The 20,761-nt window shown below is 40.1% G+C and overlaps 3 protein-coding genes across 3 annotated transcripts; 1 reads left to right on the forward strand and 2 right to left on the reverse strand.

Moving 5' to 3' along the window:
* Positions 1-36: 36 nt before the first annotated feature.
* On the reverse strand, positions 37-13,199 carry rnft2 (ring finger protein, transmembrane 2). The gene is made up of 10 exons (XM_039803684.1): positions 13,042-13,199; positions 12,831-12,908; positions 11,608-12,122; positions 11,410-11,486; positions 10,410-10,510; positions 9,925-10,078; positions 4,986-5,135; positions 1,599-1,664; positions 1,336-1,437; positions 37-1,175 (listed from the first exon to the last, which is right to left on the reverse strand). The coding sequence occupies exons 2-10, from the start codon at positions 12,875-12,877 to the stop codon at positions 1,041-1,043; spliced, it is 1,347 nt and encodes a 448-aa protein (XP_039659618.1). The 5' UTR covers positions 12,878-12,908; positions 13,042-13,199; the 3' UTR covers positions 37-1,040.
* Positions 13,200-13,246: 47 nt separating this feature from the next.
* spring1 (SREBF pathway regulator in golgi 1) lies at positions 13,247-16,717 on the forward strand. Its single transcript, XM_039803686.1, has 5 exons — positions 13,247-13,971; positions 14,733-14,889; positions 15,003-15,154; positions 15,440-15,553; positions 16,176-16,717. Exons 1-5 carry the CDS (start codon positions 13,876-13,878, stop codon positions 16,257-16,259), a joined length of 603 nt encoding a protein of 200 aa, XP_039659620.1. The 5' UTR covers positions 13,247-13,875; the 3' UTR covers positions 16,260-16,717.
* A 202-nt stretch (positions 16,718-16,919) lies between these two features.
* Positions 16,920-20,761, reverse strand: LOC120560079. Its single transcript, XM_039802187.1, has 3 exons — positions 19,275-20,761; positions 19,006-19,160; positions 16,920-18,377 (listed from the first exon to the last, which is right to left on the reverse strand). The coding sequence occupies exons 1-3, from the start codon at positions 19,288-19,290 to the stop codon at positions 17,931-17,933; spliced, it is 618 nt and encodes a 205-aa protein (XP_039658121.1). The 5' UTR covers positions 19,291-20,761; the 3' UTR covers positions 16,920-17,930.

The raw sequence follows: 20,761 nt of genomic DNA on the forward strand, positions 1-20,761 counted from the left end.
TCAGTCATTGCAATTAGAGAAGAAATACACTTGACATAGTGAGCTAAAGTGCTTTAATTTATAACGGAAAACCTCTGCACTGCAGTGCATTCTGCATTAAAGTCATAGTGTCTGTTATGCAACCCGAGAATTGCTATTCTAAAAGGAAATTCATATAAACAATATTCACAAGGAATAACAATGAAATAAAGTTTGTAACAACATGGACGATTATCAGACATGAGCTCCCTCTCAATTAATATGCAAGTGGAAATGTATGGAAATTTGCAAATCTAAAAAAGGTCATGATTATGCTGCCTTGCTGGCATACACCACCTTACGTTCATTACTTAATACCTACAAAACATTCTCGTTTGCTTACGAAGAACTAACTGTACATACAGACCTACTGATTTTGTACTTACTATCATTCTAAGACATCATGTTGTGTTGAAAGGGTAAATATCCCATTTTAAAAGAAATACTGCAAAACTTAGACAAGTAATATAGACAGCATACAGATGAGATGACTAAATCATAAAGTATACTAAACCATAACCAAACCAACCAAGTATACCATTACCACAAATAGTGTGAAGCGCTGTGACTATTTACGTTACTACCATACTAAATCAAAAGTTGCATTCATCTATCACGTGTTTAGTGTAAAACAGTGGCTAAGTCTACACAAAATGTTATTCTTGCCCTAACAATATGACGATCCAATTCTAAAACTGACAAAAATCCAAGCTTCATGTTTCTTTTAAGTCATACTATGTTGCTAAATGGTTTGTGCATTTGGCCTCTACAACCAGCTTCATAAGATGCTCAACGTATCCGCCCAGAAAATAATCTGATCAACGTATGTTCTGGTCTTTTCAAACGCCTCTAATAATAAAGTTACCTCCCTACGTATTTTGTGGTACTGCAACTGCTTACCCTGATTTAAAAAAATTACTGCACTAAGATAAACAGCAAAAGATGACACACCATCACCATTGTCTAACTCGCGTTACAGCACAATCGCGTTTTTCTGGGTGCACATGGTATGTTGCCAGAACTCAGTAGATCTGGAAGTGAGCCGAGGTGGTGCCGTCCTTCCAGCATCGCAGGGTCTCGATGACAGTGGAGCGACACAGTGGACATGTTCTCTCCCGGTCGAACCATAAACACAGGCACTCCTCGCAGAACACGTGCTGCAGAGGAACATAAAGCGCCCGTCAGTGATGCTGGCTGTGGTCCGAGGCGGTAAACCACTGCTTTTCAGCAGAGTTTCTCTTTAAGTTTGTATTTGTTACTTTTAATTCATTTCCATTTTTTTTAACCTTCCTCTAACTAAGTGTACTGAGTCCTTACCTGACACAGAAGAGCTATGGGGTCTCTGAAATCAGCCTGACAAATAGCACAGACATCGCCCGCCTCGCTGCACTGCTGATTGCCTGCCCTCATTCCATAATTCTGGATGAGACACAAACAAAGAGTGAAATTTAAAAAAAGGATTAAACTCTACTCTTCTAGATTTATTCTGAAATCTTAATGCAAAGATGCAAAGTTGAACATAGCTGTGTGTGTGTGTGTTTACTGATATGTGTAAAGAGTCAAATTAGTCTGAATCTGACCTGGGAGCTGCAGAGCATGACCAAGGCCTTGCGTATGGCAGACACACGTCCACAGATATCAAATGACTGCAAAACAAAGACAAAGCACAGTTGTTGTTTTTTTTTTAATAACGACAATTGCAAATGCCCACAAGCCTTCTTATTTTTTTCTGACTTTCTTTTACACTTTACTTAAAAGGTCCCATGGCATGAAAATGTCACTTTATGAGGTTTTTTAACATTAATATGCGTTCCCCCAGCCTGCCTATGGTCCCCCAGTGGCTAGAAATGATGATAGGTGTAAACCGAGCCCAGGGTATCCTGCTCTGCCTTTGAGAAAATGAAAGCTCAGATGGGCCGATCTGGAATCTTCTCCTTATGCGGTCATAAGGAGCAAGGTTACCTCCCCTTTCTCTGCTTTGCCCGCCCAGAGAATTTGGCCCACCCATGAGAGAGAGACATCATGGACTACGTTTACAAGCTGTCAATTTTCGGGTTATGGTCGTGTTAAGGTCACTATTCGGGTTTCTGAAACATTCGGAATAACCCGTTTACATGCGTGAGCAGAGAGAGTTACTCCTGTATACATGGCATTTGTAATCAATTGGCAATATCCCGATGTAAACGGCGACGCACGGTTAGCGTCTGGATGTACGGACAAACCCTGCTTCGCGTAACTTTTCGGTCACCTTCTTATAAATCTCACTATCTCGGTACTTTCTGCCGTCAACAAAATACATTATATTCATGGTTTTCACCACACTAATGAAGAAATTGGTTTCCTCCTCGCTCCAAAAGTGTGGTGCTGTGCTCGCGCTCTCGCCATGTTTACCTCTACTTCTGGTTTACTTCCGGTATACTGCGCGCAGGTTTTCTGGCGAGACAAAGTTCCTCTACTCAAAAGACCAAGATTCCTTGCGAATAGAACATTCGCAGAACACAAATCAATGTTCCTTTTGATGGGGATATGCCGATACGCGTTTACATGACCAAAATTTCGGGTTAGAAAAGGGGTAACCCAGGGATCATTTTCGGGTTTTTAAAAACCGGAATATGAGCATATTCGGGTTTTTGCCGGTGTTTACATGGCCGTGCGCGACCGGGTTATTGCTAATATTCCGGTTTTGAACGGGTTATTGGCTGCATGTAAACGTAGTCATGGCTTTCAAACCAGCAAAGTGGCAGTTGGTCAAGGCCAATCCTGCTGACAAACAAGGAAACGAAAACATAACATACTTGGCAGTGGTAATAAAGTCATCACAAAGTGATTAATACTCTGTGCAGTTTTTACTGGCTATGCATTCTTAGTTTTTCCGTTTTGGGAACTTTATCTTACTGTTGTCCCGTGTGTGACGCAAACAGCATGACAACAGTCAATCAACCACTGATGGACATCAAGCACTAAGCACAAATATTGACACACCGCTGATATGGCGTGATCGTGGAAAACACCAGACTGCTGCACCCCAGCACACACACCCAGGAAACTGTCCACCCAATTCAGCTTAAATAGCCTATCATTACAACTACATCCGCTGAATCACTGGTGTATTAAAAATAACTCTGCACTGTAATTGTCAACACACACTACAGGACACATGACAGTGACAACCTCGCTGGGTCAGGGTTTTTCCTGGCTGAGAATGGACCTTTGGGGGGGGGACCTCTAGCTCACCCAGTGAGAGCGTGTGCCCCATGTGGGCTGAGGTCTTTGCAGCGGCCCGGGTTCGGGTCCGACCTGCGGCCCTTTGCTGCGTGTCATCCCCCCATCTCTCTCCCACCTTTCCTGGGGACAAGCATCTGAAGTGGCGTTCTGATGGTCCTCCCCCAGGACATTTTGAGTTTCAAAGACTTCATTTCCTGCATTCTGATACATTTTTTAGGCACACATTTATGGTGAAAACGTCTTAATTTATGTAAAGGAAAATTCTAAATTTGGGTGGTAGGTAACAATTCAAATATAAAATATAATGGAATATAATGCAGTAAGGGGGCTTTCGCATCCAACTTCACTTGACCTCAAAGTCCAGTTCATTTGATTAGTATGAACAGGGCATAACGGTAACTTTTTTCCCCAAAGAGCACATTTTGCTCTTAAGTTTAAATTTTTTAAAGCGACTTACATAAGGTAACTGCTATTACTGTTGTAGCTAATTTGTACAATAATACAATAGTGTTATGAATACAAAACATTATGAAGAGCCTAATGTTTTCTATTTTGAAATACTGATCAATAATTGTCAGTGATACAGTAGTCTAGTGTTAATGGACCTCCCCTACGGTTCTGCATGCATGTGAACCGCAGATTAATTGCACATTTAACCATCAGTGTGATATACAGTTGAACTGCTCAGCAGAGAGACGGAGCGGGCCGCTGCCTCTGCAGCTTATTCAGGGAGTCAGGTCAATGCAGATAAAGCGCTCAAAAATGTTTCTTTAAACCAATCACAATCATCTTGGGCGGTGCTAAACTCCCGACAGAGCCACGGTGCCGTTGCAAAATAGCCTCGGAAAGGAACTGGTTGTGGGGGAACGTGCATGTTCAAAGGTTGTTTTAGTTGTGCAACAGAAAACTCAGATTGGACAGATAGTCTAGCTAGCTGTCTGGATTTACCCTGCAGAGATCTGAGGAGCAGTTAACCATAGTCCTCATAAATCCACCGGAGTTTAAAATGCCAACACAAAGAAAGCGCAAGGTGACGGACATCCGGCCGAAATGAGGGACATCCGGCGGAATTTCCTGCAGCAACTGAACAATCCCGGGAATGAAACATTGTCGATATAGACTATAGACTGACTGACTGACTAGCTGATGCTGCCATTCCTAGAACCAAATTTAACGTAATCGCCATGCTATTTTCTGCATGCATTACTACTCAACAGGAGGATGAACCCTATTCCTTTTTAATACACCATGGACTTTCTTCTACTGGCAACTGTGCACACAAGCTATTGTATAAATCACAATTCTCTCATAAATAGCATTGCTTTGAGACTTGCTAAAAACATTCATATTCCCAGAACAAGATTTTAACCTGAGTGACCCACTGACCTTTTGACTAGCACCACAGACACCAGTAAGCCTCTAGTAACAAGATCATCATTATGTTGGTTATTCTATGTGTAAACAAAGCAGGCTTGAGCAGAGTGCTAGTGGGGTTTTCATTTTCATATTTTAGGCACCTTCACTTGCTCCTTTTTCTTTGCTGAGCTCTGTTCTTCACAGGAGTTTTTCATCTATCTGTTGTCAGACCCTTGTACGTCTCATTAATTCATTCTTATGCAGGAATACGTAGTTTGTGCAGTCTAAATTTGCACTAATAGGGAGTGCTTTTGTTTAACAGTGGCATCTGAAATCTAAAAAGAAAGCAAAAACAATATTAATCTTTGCCACCGGGTACTGTTTACCTTGCAGAGGCTGTAGATGATGATGAGTGTGGCTCCTAGGAAGTAACTGTTGGAGGGGTCCTCTCCCATGATGTACTTGTACCACAGCTGGATGGGCACCAGGGCCCGAAACAGCTGGCTCAGCTCCTCGATCAGCAGGTAGAACTTACCCTGGACAAAGACACACAATTAGAAACTGCAATAGCAGCGGAGGCCCCTCTAGATGATTCAATCAAACTTAGTGTCCACATGCAGCGGGCACTGACTGTCAATGTGCCAACTTAATATTTTTGCTTTTTAGACTATCAGTGTTTTTGAAGACAAAACAACAAAACAATGGGACCTTAGCAGTCTTAACTAAGTTTAAACGAAATAAAAAAAAAAAAAACTAAATTAAGACAATATGTATTCTTTCTTTGAGCCGCTCACTAACTGTCGCAAAAAGCAGAAAGAGCTCAACAGCTTCGGGGCACTCTTCTATCTAGTCAAGAGCAGTGCAGTATTAAAAGCTTAAAACAGCATGCCTCCAGCCCAAACATGGCTGCTGTCCAGACATCCGGAGTTTCACAGCAGTACAGGCAATTTCCCCACACTGCAAGGGAAACTGGCAGCCACTCTTTCCACCTGCTACCCAGTGCCCACATTAAACCCAGCCCTACGGGGGCTTGCTAGCTGCCTTTAAACGGCCCCCTTCCCTGAAAAGAAAAGAACTTCTGACTGCTAAAAAGTGCATTAAGTGAATTGCGGACGGTTAAAAACCGTAGTGACCAAAATGAGGGCTAACTTGATTCCCCGATGGCCCCCGTGGCATCCCAGCTTGTATAATGACTTCCTGTATGTTCGCTGACAAAGATTGATGACTGTGGGTAAAGAGCCACGAGCAGCCAGGTTGGTAGGGGAGGAAGGCCTCTGCTAGTTGCTAATTCATCTTCCTTATTGTCCCCTCAGCCTGGTATCCCACAGTGCCCATCACGCCCACACAAAAACTGTCAAATCTAAAGTTTGGAACCAAGCCAAGGAGTTTGAGTAAGCTCCACTGCAAGCCTTGTTTGAGTAGTTTCCTGCTTTTTGGTTTCATTGCTTCGTCTGATCTCCTTATCCAGTCCATAACTGCACAAAGAAACCGACACATAAATACATAACTTTACATTCTCATCTGTAATACTGTTACTATTATCACATTTGTATCTATTTATTTTGGGGGTAAGTGGGTGGGGTTTCAAATTTGGTCTTAAATTGTTGTGGCTACAAATGTATCAAGCAAACTGTGGGGCCTGTACTATCATATCTTTTTTTAGACTTTGTTCTAAAAGGTATCCTGTGAATTTTTGTTGTAAACAAACAAAATGTATATTCACTGTTTCTCATCAAACACATGTATGGGTCCTTGAGACCTAATAAGCGTGTTGAGTGCATTTCCTTCCTCATAAAACATTTGTAATGCAGAATTTTTTTAAATAGCTTAAAGTGCTCATATTATGCTTTTTGGCTTTTCCCCTTTCCTTTATTGTGTTATATATCTTTTTTTGTTGCGTTATAGGTTTACAAAGTGAAAAAGCCCAAAAGTCCACCCCAAAGGGACTTACTATCTCCAACAGATAACACTGTTCACAAACTGCTCCAAACAGCTCTATTGTATTCCAGCCTTTACTTCTGTGACGAACGTCACTTTGTAACACACGTTATAATGCTCGCCTAGCTGCTAGCGTGGCACTCCCTCATGCTCTGCAACTGACTAGCTAGTAGTACTTACTGCACATGTGTGACTCCCAACAAAGATGGAACAGAAGTGAGATGCTTCACTCTGTAGCTAAAACAGAGAGCTCAACACACAGGGTGAAAAGAGGATATGCAGCAATGTGCAATACAACAAAAATATGGTGTTTTCTGAAAATTAAAACACATAAACCTATTCTGGTACAGCCTCTAAATACAATTATGAACCTAAAAATGAGCATAATATGAGCACTTTAAATCGTGCATTGTGTAAGTAAATGTTTGCTTGCTAGCATTCTTTTTCTTCGCTGCCTTTGTTAACACACTGTTTGTTGCTGCTTTACTGCTACCAACTATTGATCAGTGGAACCAACAGCAGGATGTAAATAGCGCCTGCTTTAGCACGCTACAAACAAAACGGGGACCCACTCGTAAAAGCATTGCACCATGGCGCTGCTACTTGTGAAAAGCTCCACAGGATAGCTTGACGTTTTAGTTTCGGATGGCACCCATCCTGTCTTTGTCCTTTAATCCACCCTGCACCTACTTCTTCTTATATTTATTCCAAACAATCCATTTAAAATTTGATTATGTTTTATGTATTTATTTTACATTTGACTTAATGATACTATCAATGAATTCAGTAGGTTATCGAGCAAAATTGCCACACATTCACTGGTTCCATCTTTTACCTTTCTCTGTTTTATATCAAAAGAATATAAATGAATGATTGATGAATTGATATATTTGGGTTTTGGAATGTTGGTCAAATAAAAGAAGTTACCTTGGACTCTCAGAGCTTGTAATGGTCTTTTAAGACAATTTAGAAACACTTAATTAAATTGATCAAAAAAAAAATAGAATTAATCAGTTATTTAAATAATTACTTGTAGTCCTACTCATGCTACTGTTGAACAGCTGCAGAAAGTCTTCAACATTAAATCTTGCCATGAGGCCAACAGAATAGACATGTGGAGCCGCACCAACAGAGCAAAAAGTAAACCACAGTTCAATGGTTACGACCACCAAATTTAGGAACTACTGCATGTGTCAAAAGACTCAGAGGCACTCTTGCACAACAATGAACATACTTACACACTGGGGAAACATACATACAATTAATAAGATTCATACACAATCACTGGATATGAGCCCTCTAAGCTTTTAAAACTAAGCCGTCATGGAACTTTTGTATGCGTGCCTGCTATCACTTGTGCAGACTTGCGCTGACTGTGGTGATTATGTAGGATCATTAGTGTATCTGCAGTTGGATGCAGTAATGAACAAGACAGGCTTATTATGTGACTTCATGGAGTTCATAATAGATGGGACTCTACAGTAGAAGATGATGATAATGCAATTTGGGATTCTGTAAAAGTTAACGTGTCCCATCAAAGTTATCAAATAAGGGTGTATAGTATATATGTGTGTGTGTGTGTGTGTGTGTGTGTGTGTGTGTGTGTGTGTGTGTGTGTGTGTGTGTGTGTGTGTGTGTGTGTGTAATGGTCCAGCTCCAGGGAGGGATGACCTCACCCGTGCAACCCCCTCGAGGGCAAATGAGCTCAGATGCTGGCTGCTGTGGTTTCCGATAGGCCTGTAGGTCTGTTTATCAGTGGAAAATGTAATCCTAATACTTTGTAACCCCCCTCCTCCTCCCCCATCCAGCACAAAAACACACACCAGGAATATGCTGCACCAGTATGGAAATCAAAGTATCACTCTGTGTGTGTGTGTGTGTGTGTGTGTGTGTGTGTGTGTGTGTGTGTGTGTGTGTGTGTGTGTGTGTGTGTGTGTGTGTGTGTGTGTGTTTGAAGTCATATTCTGATGCCTCAGGCCAGACTAACCACGCACACAGACACCCACATTGCATAAGCTCACCTAAGGAGTACCATTTAAAACCTTATGAATACAAAACAGTTTCACACTGTGACCCTTTAGCACTTTCTTCACTCGGTGGAGTATTTCATCATAGTTGAGCAGATTTTATTTTTTTAAATTATCTACCAAAGTTTCACAACTTTGTCAGTAAACTTCCTGTAACTTAATCGTAGTCTATACCATGTTATGGATAAGCATGATTATGGCAGTTTATCAGAACCTTAAACTCAGATTAAATGCCTTAAGTCTCATACAAGACTTCCCTGATCTAAAAGCTCAGCAATTTGTTTAAAAGGACAAATCCACCCCTGCATGCTCTTATAGTGTTACGGCTTTTACTGCGAAGCAGCTGCAAGAAGTTGAAGAGTTACAGTCACATGAAGAAAAATTATTTAGTTTAGTTAGGTTTTAAATTAAGGTTAAAGGTTAGTCTTAATCTTAATTTGTTTTTTTGTCTGTCAGCTGATCAAATGTATAAGGTTTGACGTAAACTGGTTGGGGAAAAAGCTGCAAGCATTTATTGCAGTTTTGGCAAATGTCAAATGCACATAATTAGGGCTGCAATTACTTTCATTATGAATTAATTATAATTTAAATAGTTTAATCGTTACTTTTGAAAGGTCTATAAAATGGCAGAAAATACTGTAATAATAATCACACCTTCAAAGAGCACAAGGGGAAGTCTTGTCTGACTGTAACAACCTACAATAGTCCAATACCCAAAGAAATTCTGTTTAAAGTAATATGTACCAAAGGAAAGCTGCAAATCCCCAAATTAATTTTCCATTTTTTTCTTGATGACATGATGATTAATTAATTACAAAATAACAGAATAATTGATCAATCATTTCTGCACCACACATAATCAAGGAAAAAAAAGTCTATTACAATGCTATTATAACTGCATGTTGAGATTGTTGAATGTATGGTTATAGGGTTGTTATAATGAAGAGACATAGTGCAAACTTTAATTGTGTCTAGGCATGGGCCGGTTACCGGTTTCAAGGTATACCGAGGTTTGAAAAAGTCACGGTTTAAAAAACACTAACATTTTCTGTCATACCGTTCATAAGGTATGAGCTGATTTTTATGAGTCTTCAAGGACAGAAAGTGAAGTTTAGAAATCCCTCTCCCTGCCAGTGTGCAGTGTGTTTAAAAAATAAAAAACATTGTGTTCAATGGAAAAAAAGTAATTGTTTTTTACCCAGACATTTAAAAAATAGTATAGCTGTCATTGCAATACCGTAATACCGTGAAATTTTTTGCTCAAGGTTATCATACCATCAGAATCTCATACCGGTCCATGACTAATTGTGTCCCAAGAAAAAGATGGCAAAATTAACTTTAACAAATATTAATTTCTTACCCTGGATTTGAAGGCCAGGAGAATCTTGGGCAAAAAGAGGACAAAGCATTTCAGGCTGATGGTGAAGTACTTGAGGACAAAGTCAGTGATGCCCACTGCCCAGATCAGATCAAAGAAGTCAAAGCTGTTCAGGTTGGGCTTGGCAAATATGAGGCTAGAAGAAAAGGAAAACAACATCTAGATGAGATGTTGTATGGAGGTCTGGTGATCACTGGATGGTAGAATGACAAGCAACAAAAAAGGCAAATACTTAAAAAAAAAAGAAATGATCTGGAAACAAAATAAAATAAACACAAAATACTCACAGGACAAGACCAGACAAGAACAGGAACGCTCCCTAAAGGAAATAAAAGTCAAAATAAAAATGGCTCACACAGCACAAAATGAATGGAAAAACCTAAGTGTATGAATTAAACCCAAAATGTAAGATGGCAGGCAAATAAACAAACAGCTACTGTAAAAAAAAATACCTGCTTGTACAATACCTGTTGTGCAGCTCCTCGTGACTAAATGAATAGTAGATATAAACTATATTTCCTGCAAGGAACATGATGATCCACAGAGCAACAAATACAGAACGTTCCGCCTGGTAACAGAAAAGAGACACACAGAACTATTTTAGCAACATTACAATCAATTTCTTCTTTCTACATCTAAAATTGTAATTTAACACAATTTTTGCAATAATGTTACAAATAAATAACATGTCTGGTGCATTATTAGTCTGTCTGACTGTGAGCTTGTGTGTGTGTGTGTGTGTGTGTGTGTGTGTGTGTGTGTGTGTGTGTGTGTGTGTGTGTGTGTGTGTGTGTGTGTGTGTGTGTGTGTGTGTGTGTGTGTGTGTGTGTGTGTGTGTGTGTGTGTGTGTATGCCCTCATCTGTTTGCTAGGGGTGCTCTGGGGCATTTCATATTTTTACTAATACACATTAGTTTTTAGTTGCATTTTCATTACAGATTACTTTCAGTGTCCAACATACACTGTCCCACAGCTTTAAATAACCAAGAGTGCACCAAATGTGTATTAATCCGCGTTTGAAAGCAGTCCCCAACAAATGCACAATTTAATCCCGTTTTCAGTACCATTTCATAAAAACTACAGTACCCAGCTGTTTTATGAAATTACTTAGCCTTTACTAAAAAGTAAACTATACTTGTGACAAATTTCGTTTTACAAATTCCATATTCAGTAAGAAATAATGGCCTTTGGACTGATAGCCACAGACAAGAAAGGGAAGTTGGAAAGTATTGAGAGGTGGACTAACACATGGTTGGTTGTGGTCTTTTCATTGGATTTCTTCACAGTAAGAAAAATATAAAATGACAACAGCCTTATCCTTTAATATATGCATGTGTGAAAAGCTTAGCCTGAATTTTATCTAAGACTAAGTGTGTATCAGTATGAGCATTGGTTTAAGCTAACATTGGATATTACATGTATTGACACAGCAGTTATTTTACTGTAGGTTTCTTCTGTTTTTTTTTACCCGTAACGACACTTGGTGCCTAAACGTGGAATTGGCATAGGCGAATGTGCTGGCCATGCCCACACACACAGAAATACCTGCAGGAGAGAGGTGCAACATCATCACTAAACTACACCTTATGCTGCAAATGATTCTTTGTTGTAAGTAGTGTAATATTAGGCACTGTTAGCAGCACTATTACTTCACAAGCTGGTGTACCTAGCTTATGCTGGAAGCAGACTTTAGCCAGCAGAATGAGGATAAAGGGGAAGCCTCTCTGCAGCCATGTGACTACTGCTTTCAACTCAGACAGGGCTGGGGCCGGGGTGGACGGGTCTTCCTGGGCCTCCTCCCTGGAGCTGTGCCTCTCCGAGCCGGCTGCCGTGGTGGCCTGCTGGAGCAGAGAGGAGGTCCTGTGCTGCAAGGGCTGGTGGTGGAAGTGGTGGTGGTGGTGATGGTGGTGCGGGGGTGGCCGTGGGAGAAAAGGTCCACCCTCCGTACGGTGGGGGCCCCCTTCTTCTCTGGACGATGCAGTCATCTGGATAAAAACTTCAGGGGGAGAGCCCAGGACTAAGCCAGCTGCCTGAAATTGGGCAGAGGAGACAGAACCGGAGGGGACACCCACCAGGCCGGAGAAGATCTGCTGGGGTGAAGCGGGGGAGTCAGGCTTCAGGCAGTCAAACACGCCACCCTCATCCAGGCTGCTCTCGGATCCCAGAGTCTGGCTTCGGCTCCTAAGTGGGGAAAAAAGCAGGGAGGCAATAAAAATCATTAGCCTGGAAGGATGGCAATGCTTTATTTTCCATGTCCTATTTAGTTTATTCTTTTAATATGTACTATTTTGTTGATATGCCATGTAAAGGGATCTGTGAATGTTACATTATGTCTCTGTATGGGTAAAAATACTCAAATGATCAAAGTGCAGTACAAGCCACGTATGTTGCATGATAAGGCCATTTCATCCCAAAGGTGTTGGATGGGGTTGAGGTCATGTTCTTCCACACCAAACTGGGAAAAACATTTTTTTAAGGATATGGCTTTGTGTTTCATGTTAAATAAGGAAGTGGTCTTTCCTAACTAAACGCAAACCTCATCTTCAAAAAGGTATTGCTGTGACCCTACATGTGTCTTTTCTCTGCCAGAATGATACGTGAGTACAGACAATGACATTACACTCTGTTCTTCTTCTTTGTTGGTCCCAAATGGGGCTTGGCCTTCCTGAAAATGTTGCCACAAAGTAGGAAGCATACTAAAATATAATTGTAAGCTGTAGAATTGTGACTTGCTAACCTGGAACAAAGAGGCCTTGCCAAAACAATAACAAAACAGCCCCATGCTGTATGCATGTGGACAGGGGAGTCCACATACATTTGGCTATGTAGTGTGTGAAGATAATACACACGCAAAAGGCTTATGCTGCTTCTGAGAGCTAATCTTCCCACCTTTCAGAGGGCATGCCATCCGTGTTGCTGCTGTGTCTCCTCTGCATGGCATACCGCTCATCACCACATGGTCCAGCCCTGCAAATGCAAATCAACATCAACAGTGTGTCTGTCTGAAAGAGAGGCCGGCTAACAGCTTACATCTTTCATTCTGCTTTGTGTGTGTTTCAGTCGTTGACAGTAAGCTGAAAAACAATGTTGACGACTTTACCTGAATTAATTCAGTGAATTGCCCCTCAGCTCTTGGCATATTTAGTATCAGGTTAGCTAGGTTGATGGGTGGATGCTGCTGCTGCAAAAGATGATCCGACGGTCCAGCTCGAAAAACTTCCTGTATGACGTCACTGACGCCGCCTTCTACCAATCAGCGTCCTCCTTCCCACCCCACCACATCCGTGTGTTGGAAATTTGTTTTGCTGATGGTGGACGTCAGATTTCGCTGGAAAAAACATCACAGTTGCTGCTTGTTAGACGTAATGTTGGACATTACAAGGACCGTTTTCTTCAAATGAGACGAAACTGCGTCACTAGACGGTGTCATAGCGTATTATAGTTTTTTTTATCATCAGTACTGTCTAGCTTAACGTTATCTAAGACAGAAAGCTAACGCTAACGAAAGCTAGCCAGCAGGCTAACAAAGCAGGCGTTTATGATGAAACACCGTTAACTAGCTTTACGTTACGTGCCCACCAGTTAACGTTAGCTGTTTTGTGCTATGTCAGAGCATAATTCATATTGACAGCCATTGTCCGTTTAGCGTAATTGTGTTAAAAAGCTTAACCTGCAACATGGGTTAGCTAAGTTAAAATCGAACTCACTTCTTCGGTAACGTTAACGTTATTTGTGTGATTTATCACATTTGCTGTCTGATAAAAGCTAGCAAACGTCAGTTTACAGACAGTTTTGACAGTTTTGGGCCAGTCATCACGTAGGCACACATCGTTACATATTTCTGACAAATACGTCAGTCAGGGAATTGATACCCCTGGAGGTCTGATGTTCTGGACTGTCACTGTCACCGGCATCTCCACAAGAAAGCCATGTTATGATGGTGCTACGGCGGTTACTGAGAAAGCGCTGGGTGCTGGGAGTAGTCTTCGGACTGTCTCTCATCTATTTTCTCACCAGCACGCTTAAACAGGTACAGAAACTCCCACTACACTAAAGCTAATGGTAGTATCTTCTGCACCAGGGATTGGGTTATCTGGATAAGATCCTTGGTATATGATTTCATATTTAAAAAAATTGGGAAAGCTTTTTATTTAAGAAATCACAAGATGGGGCTTTCTGTTTTTGGCTCTGAGAAATCATGGTGCCCCTGCACATTGGTGCAAAAATCCAGTAAACCCAATGTTGCCCTAAATCAGTCCTGCTCTAGCTAATACATGAGATGCCTTCAAAGAAATTAACTTAGTTAATTTACTTGTTTTGTCTGATTAATAATCCAAAATCCAAAGAGATTCAGTTTACTATCACAGATGACTAACAAAAACTAATAAAAGTTCAAACTAGTGCATCGTCTGCATGTTTGTTTAAAAGATTACTTATAAAGATGAATGGATTATATTGCGGAAACATTTTATCTCCATATAGCTACAATCGGCTCAGCTCTTATCTGATTAAAGTCAGACAATTTCCGGTTTTAGGATAGGTTTTAGTCTTGTATAGCTGCTTATCTTATATCTTTTGTTCAATGAAAAAAAGGGTCATAGAGAAAACCGTTTTTAGTTCTCAACATAAGACAACAAAACAAGTTTTAGTGTCAGCACTATTATTGGAAAATTGGAAATTCCAGCCCTAATATTTCTTCTCACTTATATCTCATCATTGTATGAACCTATTCTAAACTTTGTTGAGTTGCTCTTTGATGGTATATCATGACCTTCTATGTGAATTTTGCAGGAGGAGCGGACCATACGGGACCGCACACTCTTAGAGGTCAGAGATTCAGACCATCGCATCCCCTGGAAAGTCCGCTTCAACCTGGGCAACAGCAGCCGACAGATCACTCAGTGCAGAAACTCCATCCAGGGCAAGACACTGCTCACAGATGAACTTGGTGAGTAATGGCTGCATTACCATACAGTGATGATACCACAACAGCTCCACGAGAGTGTTTTTTTTGTGTGCCTCTAATCAATGTATATGCCTATCTGTGTTAATGTTTTACAGGTTATGTCTGCGAGAGAAATGACTTGCTGGTTAATGGCTGCTGTAACGTCAATGCCCCCAGCTCCAGACAGTACATTTGTAAAAGCTGCCTGGCCAACGGCTGCTGTAGCATCTATGAGTACTGCGTGTCTTGCTGCCTCCAGCCTGATAAGGTAATCTTCCACATCAAGGACGCTCAGGGGCTTGGGTTATTACTGTCATCTAAAAAGGCTCACTGTCCACATGTTCATCATGCTAGACTACTGCATGCATACATTCTAATAGTTGATCCTGAAATGCAAAAATTCAGATACTAAATCCCCAAAGTTGAACATTGATTTTGCATTTTAAACATAGCAGGGGACCGGAAGGGGAGGAAAGAACAGGTTGAACAGATTGAAACCGGTACCTGTGTGTTTTACACCCTCTCACTCTCTTATCTGTGTACTCTACTTTAGCAACTTCTCCTTGAGCGCTTCCTGAACCGTGCAGCTGAAGGTTTCCAGAATCTCTTCACTGCTGTGGAGGATCATTTTGAGCTGTGCCTGGCCAAGTGTAGGACCTCTTCACAAGTATGTTATGAGATAAACAAAAATTAAAACGTTCAACTCTGACGGACCACAATCCTTCTCTTTTTTTCAATACAGAATGCGTCTAAAACATATCCATTCCATTATTGTAGTTATTTTAAAACTTAGCACTAAGATTAGTGAAAACGGTTGTCCCACAGATACACACACCTATGCCTTAAAGTCACTATTCCACTCATATACTGTAATATTCATCTGTGTATTTTTTGGACTGCTGTCAAAGTAAGATAAAAGATATGCACTTCATTTATGTTTCACTATGACTCATTGCAATTGCCTCCTCAATTTCCTGAACGTCAAAAACTGGCAACAACAAATTTTAGCTGTTCTTTTAATGAATATCTTTTTTTTTTATATCATACATTGAGCAAACAAAAGTATACACTCATATCCATTCTGCCCGGGCTTTGACCTTTTCTCTCCACAATTAATTGCCTACAAAACTCTTGCTTTCAATAAGAGCATCAGACACATTACTAAAATCAGTGTTTTATGGTTTCTATTGCTGAATGAATGTCATTTGTATCGAATTTGTTCGTTCAGCAGCAAAAAATGCACACTTGAATTTATTAACTTGTTTATTTATTTATTTTCTGTCATGCAGAGTGTTCAACATGAGAACACCTACCGAAACCCTCAAGCAAAGTACTGCTACGGAGAGAGTCCTCCAGAGCTCCTTCCTGTATGAGCATTTGACTTTCTTCCCGGGTTTATGAGGTAAAGGAACCGCAGCGGGCCAATAAAAGCGTCCCTGTTAGGACTCCTAAAGGTGCTTGGAGAAGAGACTCTGCAAATAAACTGCTGTCTTGGACAATTTTGGGTTATAGGAGCAAAGAGATGGACACATCCAAGACCAACCTCAAAATGGACAAATGCTGTATGTGATTTAATTATTTACACTTCATAAGTGCATAGAACGCTTCTTACATTCATCCGTGATGATCATCAGGTCTACATAGCAGGCAGCTTATCCATCAGGATTCGCTTAAAACCAGTTCATGTCATTAAATAGGCTTTGTTTTTAAAGAAGGTAACAGCTGCTTCCTTTTTTATGTTGGATCTTAAAAAGAGCAAATAATGTGTCATTACTTCTGTGTGTAGTGCATGCATATGAAACTATTTAATAAAAGTAACTGTGAAATTAAATGAGTGATAGTTTCTGTTTTTTATGTATGGTGACATTCAGAATGTATTTAATGTTGCTAAAAGCAGTTCAAGACTGGATTGTGTGTGTGTGTATGTGTACCATAACAAGGGTGATTGGTATGCTAAACATTTTAAAGCTACCAAAGGCCTTAAGAAAATTATGTATTTTAAAGCGTGTTAAAGAAAATGTGCAAGAGAAAAGTGAATAGTACTGCAAGCAGTCCTTTTATTCAATTAGCCAAAAATGAACATTATACCAATGGAACAAACAAAATACAGACAGCATTCAAAAAGCTGTTTAGTTAAAAAAAATAAAATAAGTGCAGATTTTCAACATGTAGACTCATTTGAAGCTCATTCAGAACCACAAACACTGGAACTTCTAATTGAATATTAATTGATCACCTAATTTGAGGAGGGCGAGGCCCACATTAATCTTTGTTACAGAGTTGTTCTCTTGCATTGCTTTGATGGGAGTTTGACAGACTTATCTGCCTTGCTGTGCACTGTCCATCTGTCCACAAATTTCAATACAGTGATTGGAGTCCAGACTGGTGGCTCTCTCTGTGAAGGTGATTCTTATCAGCTTCTCTTTCTACCTCAGGCAACGTAGCCCGCACACAAGGGATAGATGGCCAAAGCCCAACAATTAATCATTGTGAAGGCTGAGAAAACAAACTCGTAATTAGGAATTGTATTCGAGCGCCTTTTAATTTGCCTCTTTGGCAAGTTGATTAATTGCAGTCACATGGGAACGATGTCAGTTACTGAAAACTAGCAGGTTTATTTGAACAGCCAATTCGGATATAGCTTTCGGAGGAATATTTTGACATTTTGGGATGTATACTAAAATGTTGCTACCTTGCTGAGTTTGATGAGCAGATTGATCTTATCTCTCAGCAAAAAAGCAAATATGCCTACTTTCCAAAATGGCATACAACTTCTATAAACAGTTAAATAAAATTGCTAAAATCGTGATTTCATCGGTTTTTCATCTACTTAATGCCATGTGGAAAATTGCATCAAATTCATCCATTTATTCAAACAAAAGTGTGAAAAGTGGAACACAATTTTCAAATGTCCCAAATGCATGTCAACATGCTGTATACATTACTAATAACTATAATAAGCATTAAAAATATCTTGGTAAAATCTTTCACCATTAAAGAAAAGCTGCCATAAACTGTAATCTGCATCACAAACTTGCTCTTGATTACAAGAGGTATCCACTCCCCTCCAAGTACTTCTGATGTGTTGCCTCAGTGGCTTTACGTTTTATCTTATTTTTCTGGACCGGAAACTTACTCTCCAGCCAGTTCAGATAGTCCCTGGCTGTCTTCAACAGAGTGTGACTCCACTGCTTCCTCTCAAACGCGTGCCTGGGCATATTGGGTGGAGGTGGCTTCGGGGAGCATTCCCCTATGAGAATATTCTTTGCGCACTCTGCGAGCCTGTGGACACTGGAGATGGCTTCCTTGAGCTTCTCATGAAGGGAAACATCTTTGGGATTCAGGTTGTTCCTCTGGTCGTTCAGGACTTTCTCCAGACCTTGAGACATGAAGAGGAGGCTGCACTGAACTTTTGACCCCTGGACATGGTGCTCCCGGAGCTCAGGGAAGCCAGGGGGCCAAGTGCCAAGGTGCCCCCCATTGGCTTTCTCCTGGAAGAGAAGACCAACAGTGAATTCCATTGAAAGATTTATTTTGCTCATCATATGATATATCAAGTCTGCAATCTCGCTGTATCACACATATTCAAGTAAACTCTGTCTCAGTACAATCTACAACACACACACACACACACACAAACACTCACACACACACATAATGTGTCTGTAGATTAGATAAAAGTTATGATTTTAAAAGCCAATTATTAAGCCTTATCGCTGCATGTCAATGTGCTACTGTCATGAAGAGAAAAGACACATTTTGGAGATGAAAGTATTTACACAGGCAAGAGCACTGACTGAAGACACATTTTCTTGCCATAAAAGGCTCATCCCATACATAAAATAAAAAAAAATAAAAATGTATATTAAAATTTCACATCACCACAGCGTTAAAGAGATGCATTTCTACAGATTCAATTGTTATTGTAGTAGATAGTAGATAGTGCAATCTATAACAATGCATCTCTATAACATCTGAAGTCTTTAACGCAGAAAGTGGCTACAATTTGCACCAACTCCACCAACTACAACCAACCAGTGTGATGAAGACCGCGGCCGTGACACACTCAGACACCACCTTCAGTCATACTGTAGAGACACACGGTATTATGATACTTACAAAACCTGTCAAGCTCTCTTGAACTACACTTTTGGTCAGGGCTGTCAGCTCTTTCGGTCTGCATGAAACAGCAGCAGCATGTTTCTTTGCCGCATGTCCTGCATCCAAGCTTTGCATTGTAATCACCATCCAGGCACACAGCACCGTCACAGAACCTGCAATATGCAAGTGCACAATCACAACATTTTAAATCTATCCCATGTTTGTTTTTTTTAAAGACACAAATGTATTAATGCTTTAAAGAAAGTGAGTTCCATGGCATACTGTACCTGCTCTGTATTTCATTCTGAGTCCAGTCAAGTTTTCAAATATGACATGAACTGATGATTAGTAATGCAATAACAATCACACAAGATCGGTTTTATAGTTGCAAACCTCTTCAAGGAGGCATTTGAAAGTTGTTTTGAAGATAAACTTCCCCTCTATCTAAGTCATATCCTTTGATGAAAAAAGTGTAACCAACCAAGATTGGGTTCCTTTGACAGGTCACCTCCTTGCGCGGTGCTTTTTGTCACTTCCACTTAAGGAAATGCTGAAAATGGCTGATGGAGATGATTTTAATTTAACACGACTGTCATGAAGGTTTGCTCATTTTATGAAAATGTGTGTTTTTGCATCCTGATTAACTTTTCAGTGTGATAACATTCAATTACATTCTGCAAATAACTGAAAGAGAAAAAAATCAATTGGTTTCTCTGGTCAAATGATCGTCCACAACTTTAGGAAATGATTTTAGTTGGTTTGTACAGAGGACGTATAGGTCATTTTATCACTGACATTTATTCAACACACAACAATGAATTTGTATTTTGTTAAAGAAATTATTTTTTGTTTGGATCCAAGGCCAAAAATAAACAATCATGTCATCTTTACATAATTTCAGGCTAAACCGAGCAACACTCTTAATATATGTCAGCTGTTTATCACGTATTTATGTGACGACATATTGATGTTATGATTGAGTCATTCCTTCTTAGATCCCCCTAACGCAGTACTTCCTGTGCGTAGACATGACGCTAACCACGCTCAACAATATCCTTTCATGTCAGCCCGGTTCAGTCCAGTTTAACCCTCCAACTATCTTTTCTGACTCTATGTCACTGGTTTGATTTGGTTGATATTACATGGGGGTAGGAATGATGATAAGTGGTCCAATCAACATGTTTAGTTACCCTCTTGCTAATTTATGTAAATGTCAAATGCTTTGTAGTGTTCACCCCACATTAAAGATAACAGATGTTTTGTGGCATTGAAAAACTTCAAAGGAGACTTTGAAGAAGCAGACGGGCAGGCAGGAGTCAGTGCAAAAAAAAAAGTGTTGTTTAGTAACAAAAAATATCAATGAAACAGAGGCAAAAATTAACACTGTGAAATTCAAAACCAGACAAATAACAAAAGAAACGTATGCTAAAGAAAAGAGAAAAAGAACAACAAATACAACTGCAAAAAGACTCTTTCCTATACAGACAGATTGGCCTTTTACCTTCTCGGCTTAACTCGAAGATATACTTCTGCTCAGGTAAGCAAATGGTGAGCTAAAACGATACAAGGCGTCAAACTATACAAAATTATAAAAAAAAGCATCGTTTGAGATTTCTTAGTTACTGCTTACTCACAGATGACCTATGGGCACATATATGAGTACACTATCTTAACCCTCCTGTTGTCAAATTTGACCCATTTTCTAAGTTTCCATTAGAAATTTGAGTTTCTTTCAACCAAATTGTCAAAAATAAATAATGTGGAACACTCTGCA

Source organism: Perca fluviatilis, chromosome 6 (genome assembly GCF_010015445.1).
Source record: "Perca fluviatilis chromosome 6, GENO_Pfluv_1.0, whole genome shotgun sequence".
Taxonomy (NCBI): domain Eukaryota; kingdom Metazoa; phylum Chordata; class Actinopteri; order Perciformes; family Percidae; genus Perca; species Perca fluviatilis.

What these genes read in the sequence shown, in the direction of transcription:
- LOC120560079 (XM_039802187.1), bottom strand. An exon ending in AAGAGAGCTTGACAGGTTTT is followed by an intron (nt 18,378 to 19,005) that starts GTAAGTATCATA and finishes CTTCTCTTCCAG; the next exon opens with GAGAAAGCCAATGGGGGGCA.
- spring1 (XM_039803686.1), top strand. Translation starts at nt 13,876, where the DNA reads ATGATGGTGCTACGGCGGTTACTGAGAAAGCGCTGGGTGCTGGGAGTA. An exon ending in ACTGCTCACAGATGAACTTG is followed by an intron (nt 14,890 to 15,002) that starts GTGAGTAATGGC and finishes AATGTTTTACAG; the next exon opens with GTTATGTCTGCGAGAGAAAT. An exon ending in GCTGCCTCCAGCCTGATAAG is followed by an intron (nt 15,155 to 15,439) that starts GTAATCTTCCAC and finishes ACTCTACTTTAG; the next exon opens with CAACTTCTCCTTGAGCGCTT.
- rnft2 (XM_039803684.1), bottom strand. Translation starts at nt 12,877, where the DNA reads ATGCAGAGGAGACACAGCAGCAACACGGATGGCATGCCCTCTGAAAG. An exon ending in GGCACCAAGTGTCGTTACGG is followed by an intron (nt 10,511 to 11,409) that starts GTAAAAAAAAAC and finishes TTCTGTTACCAG; the next exon opens with GCGGAACGTTCTGTATTTGT. An exon ending in TCATCTACAGCCTCTGCAAG is followed by an intron (nt 1,665 to 4,985) that starts GTAAACAGTACC and finishes TTTGTTTTGCAG; the next exon opens with TCATTTGATATCTGTGGACG.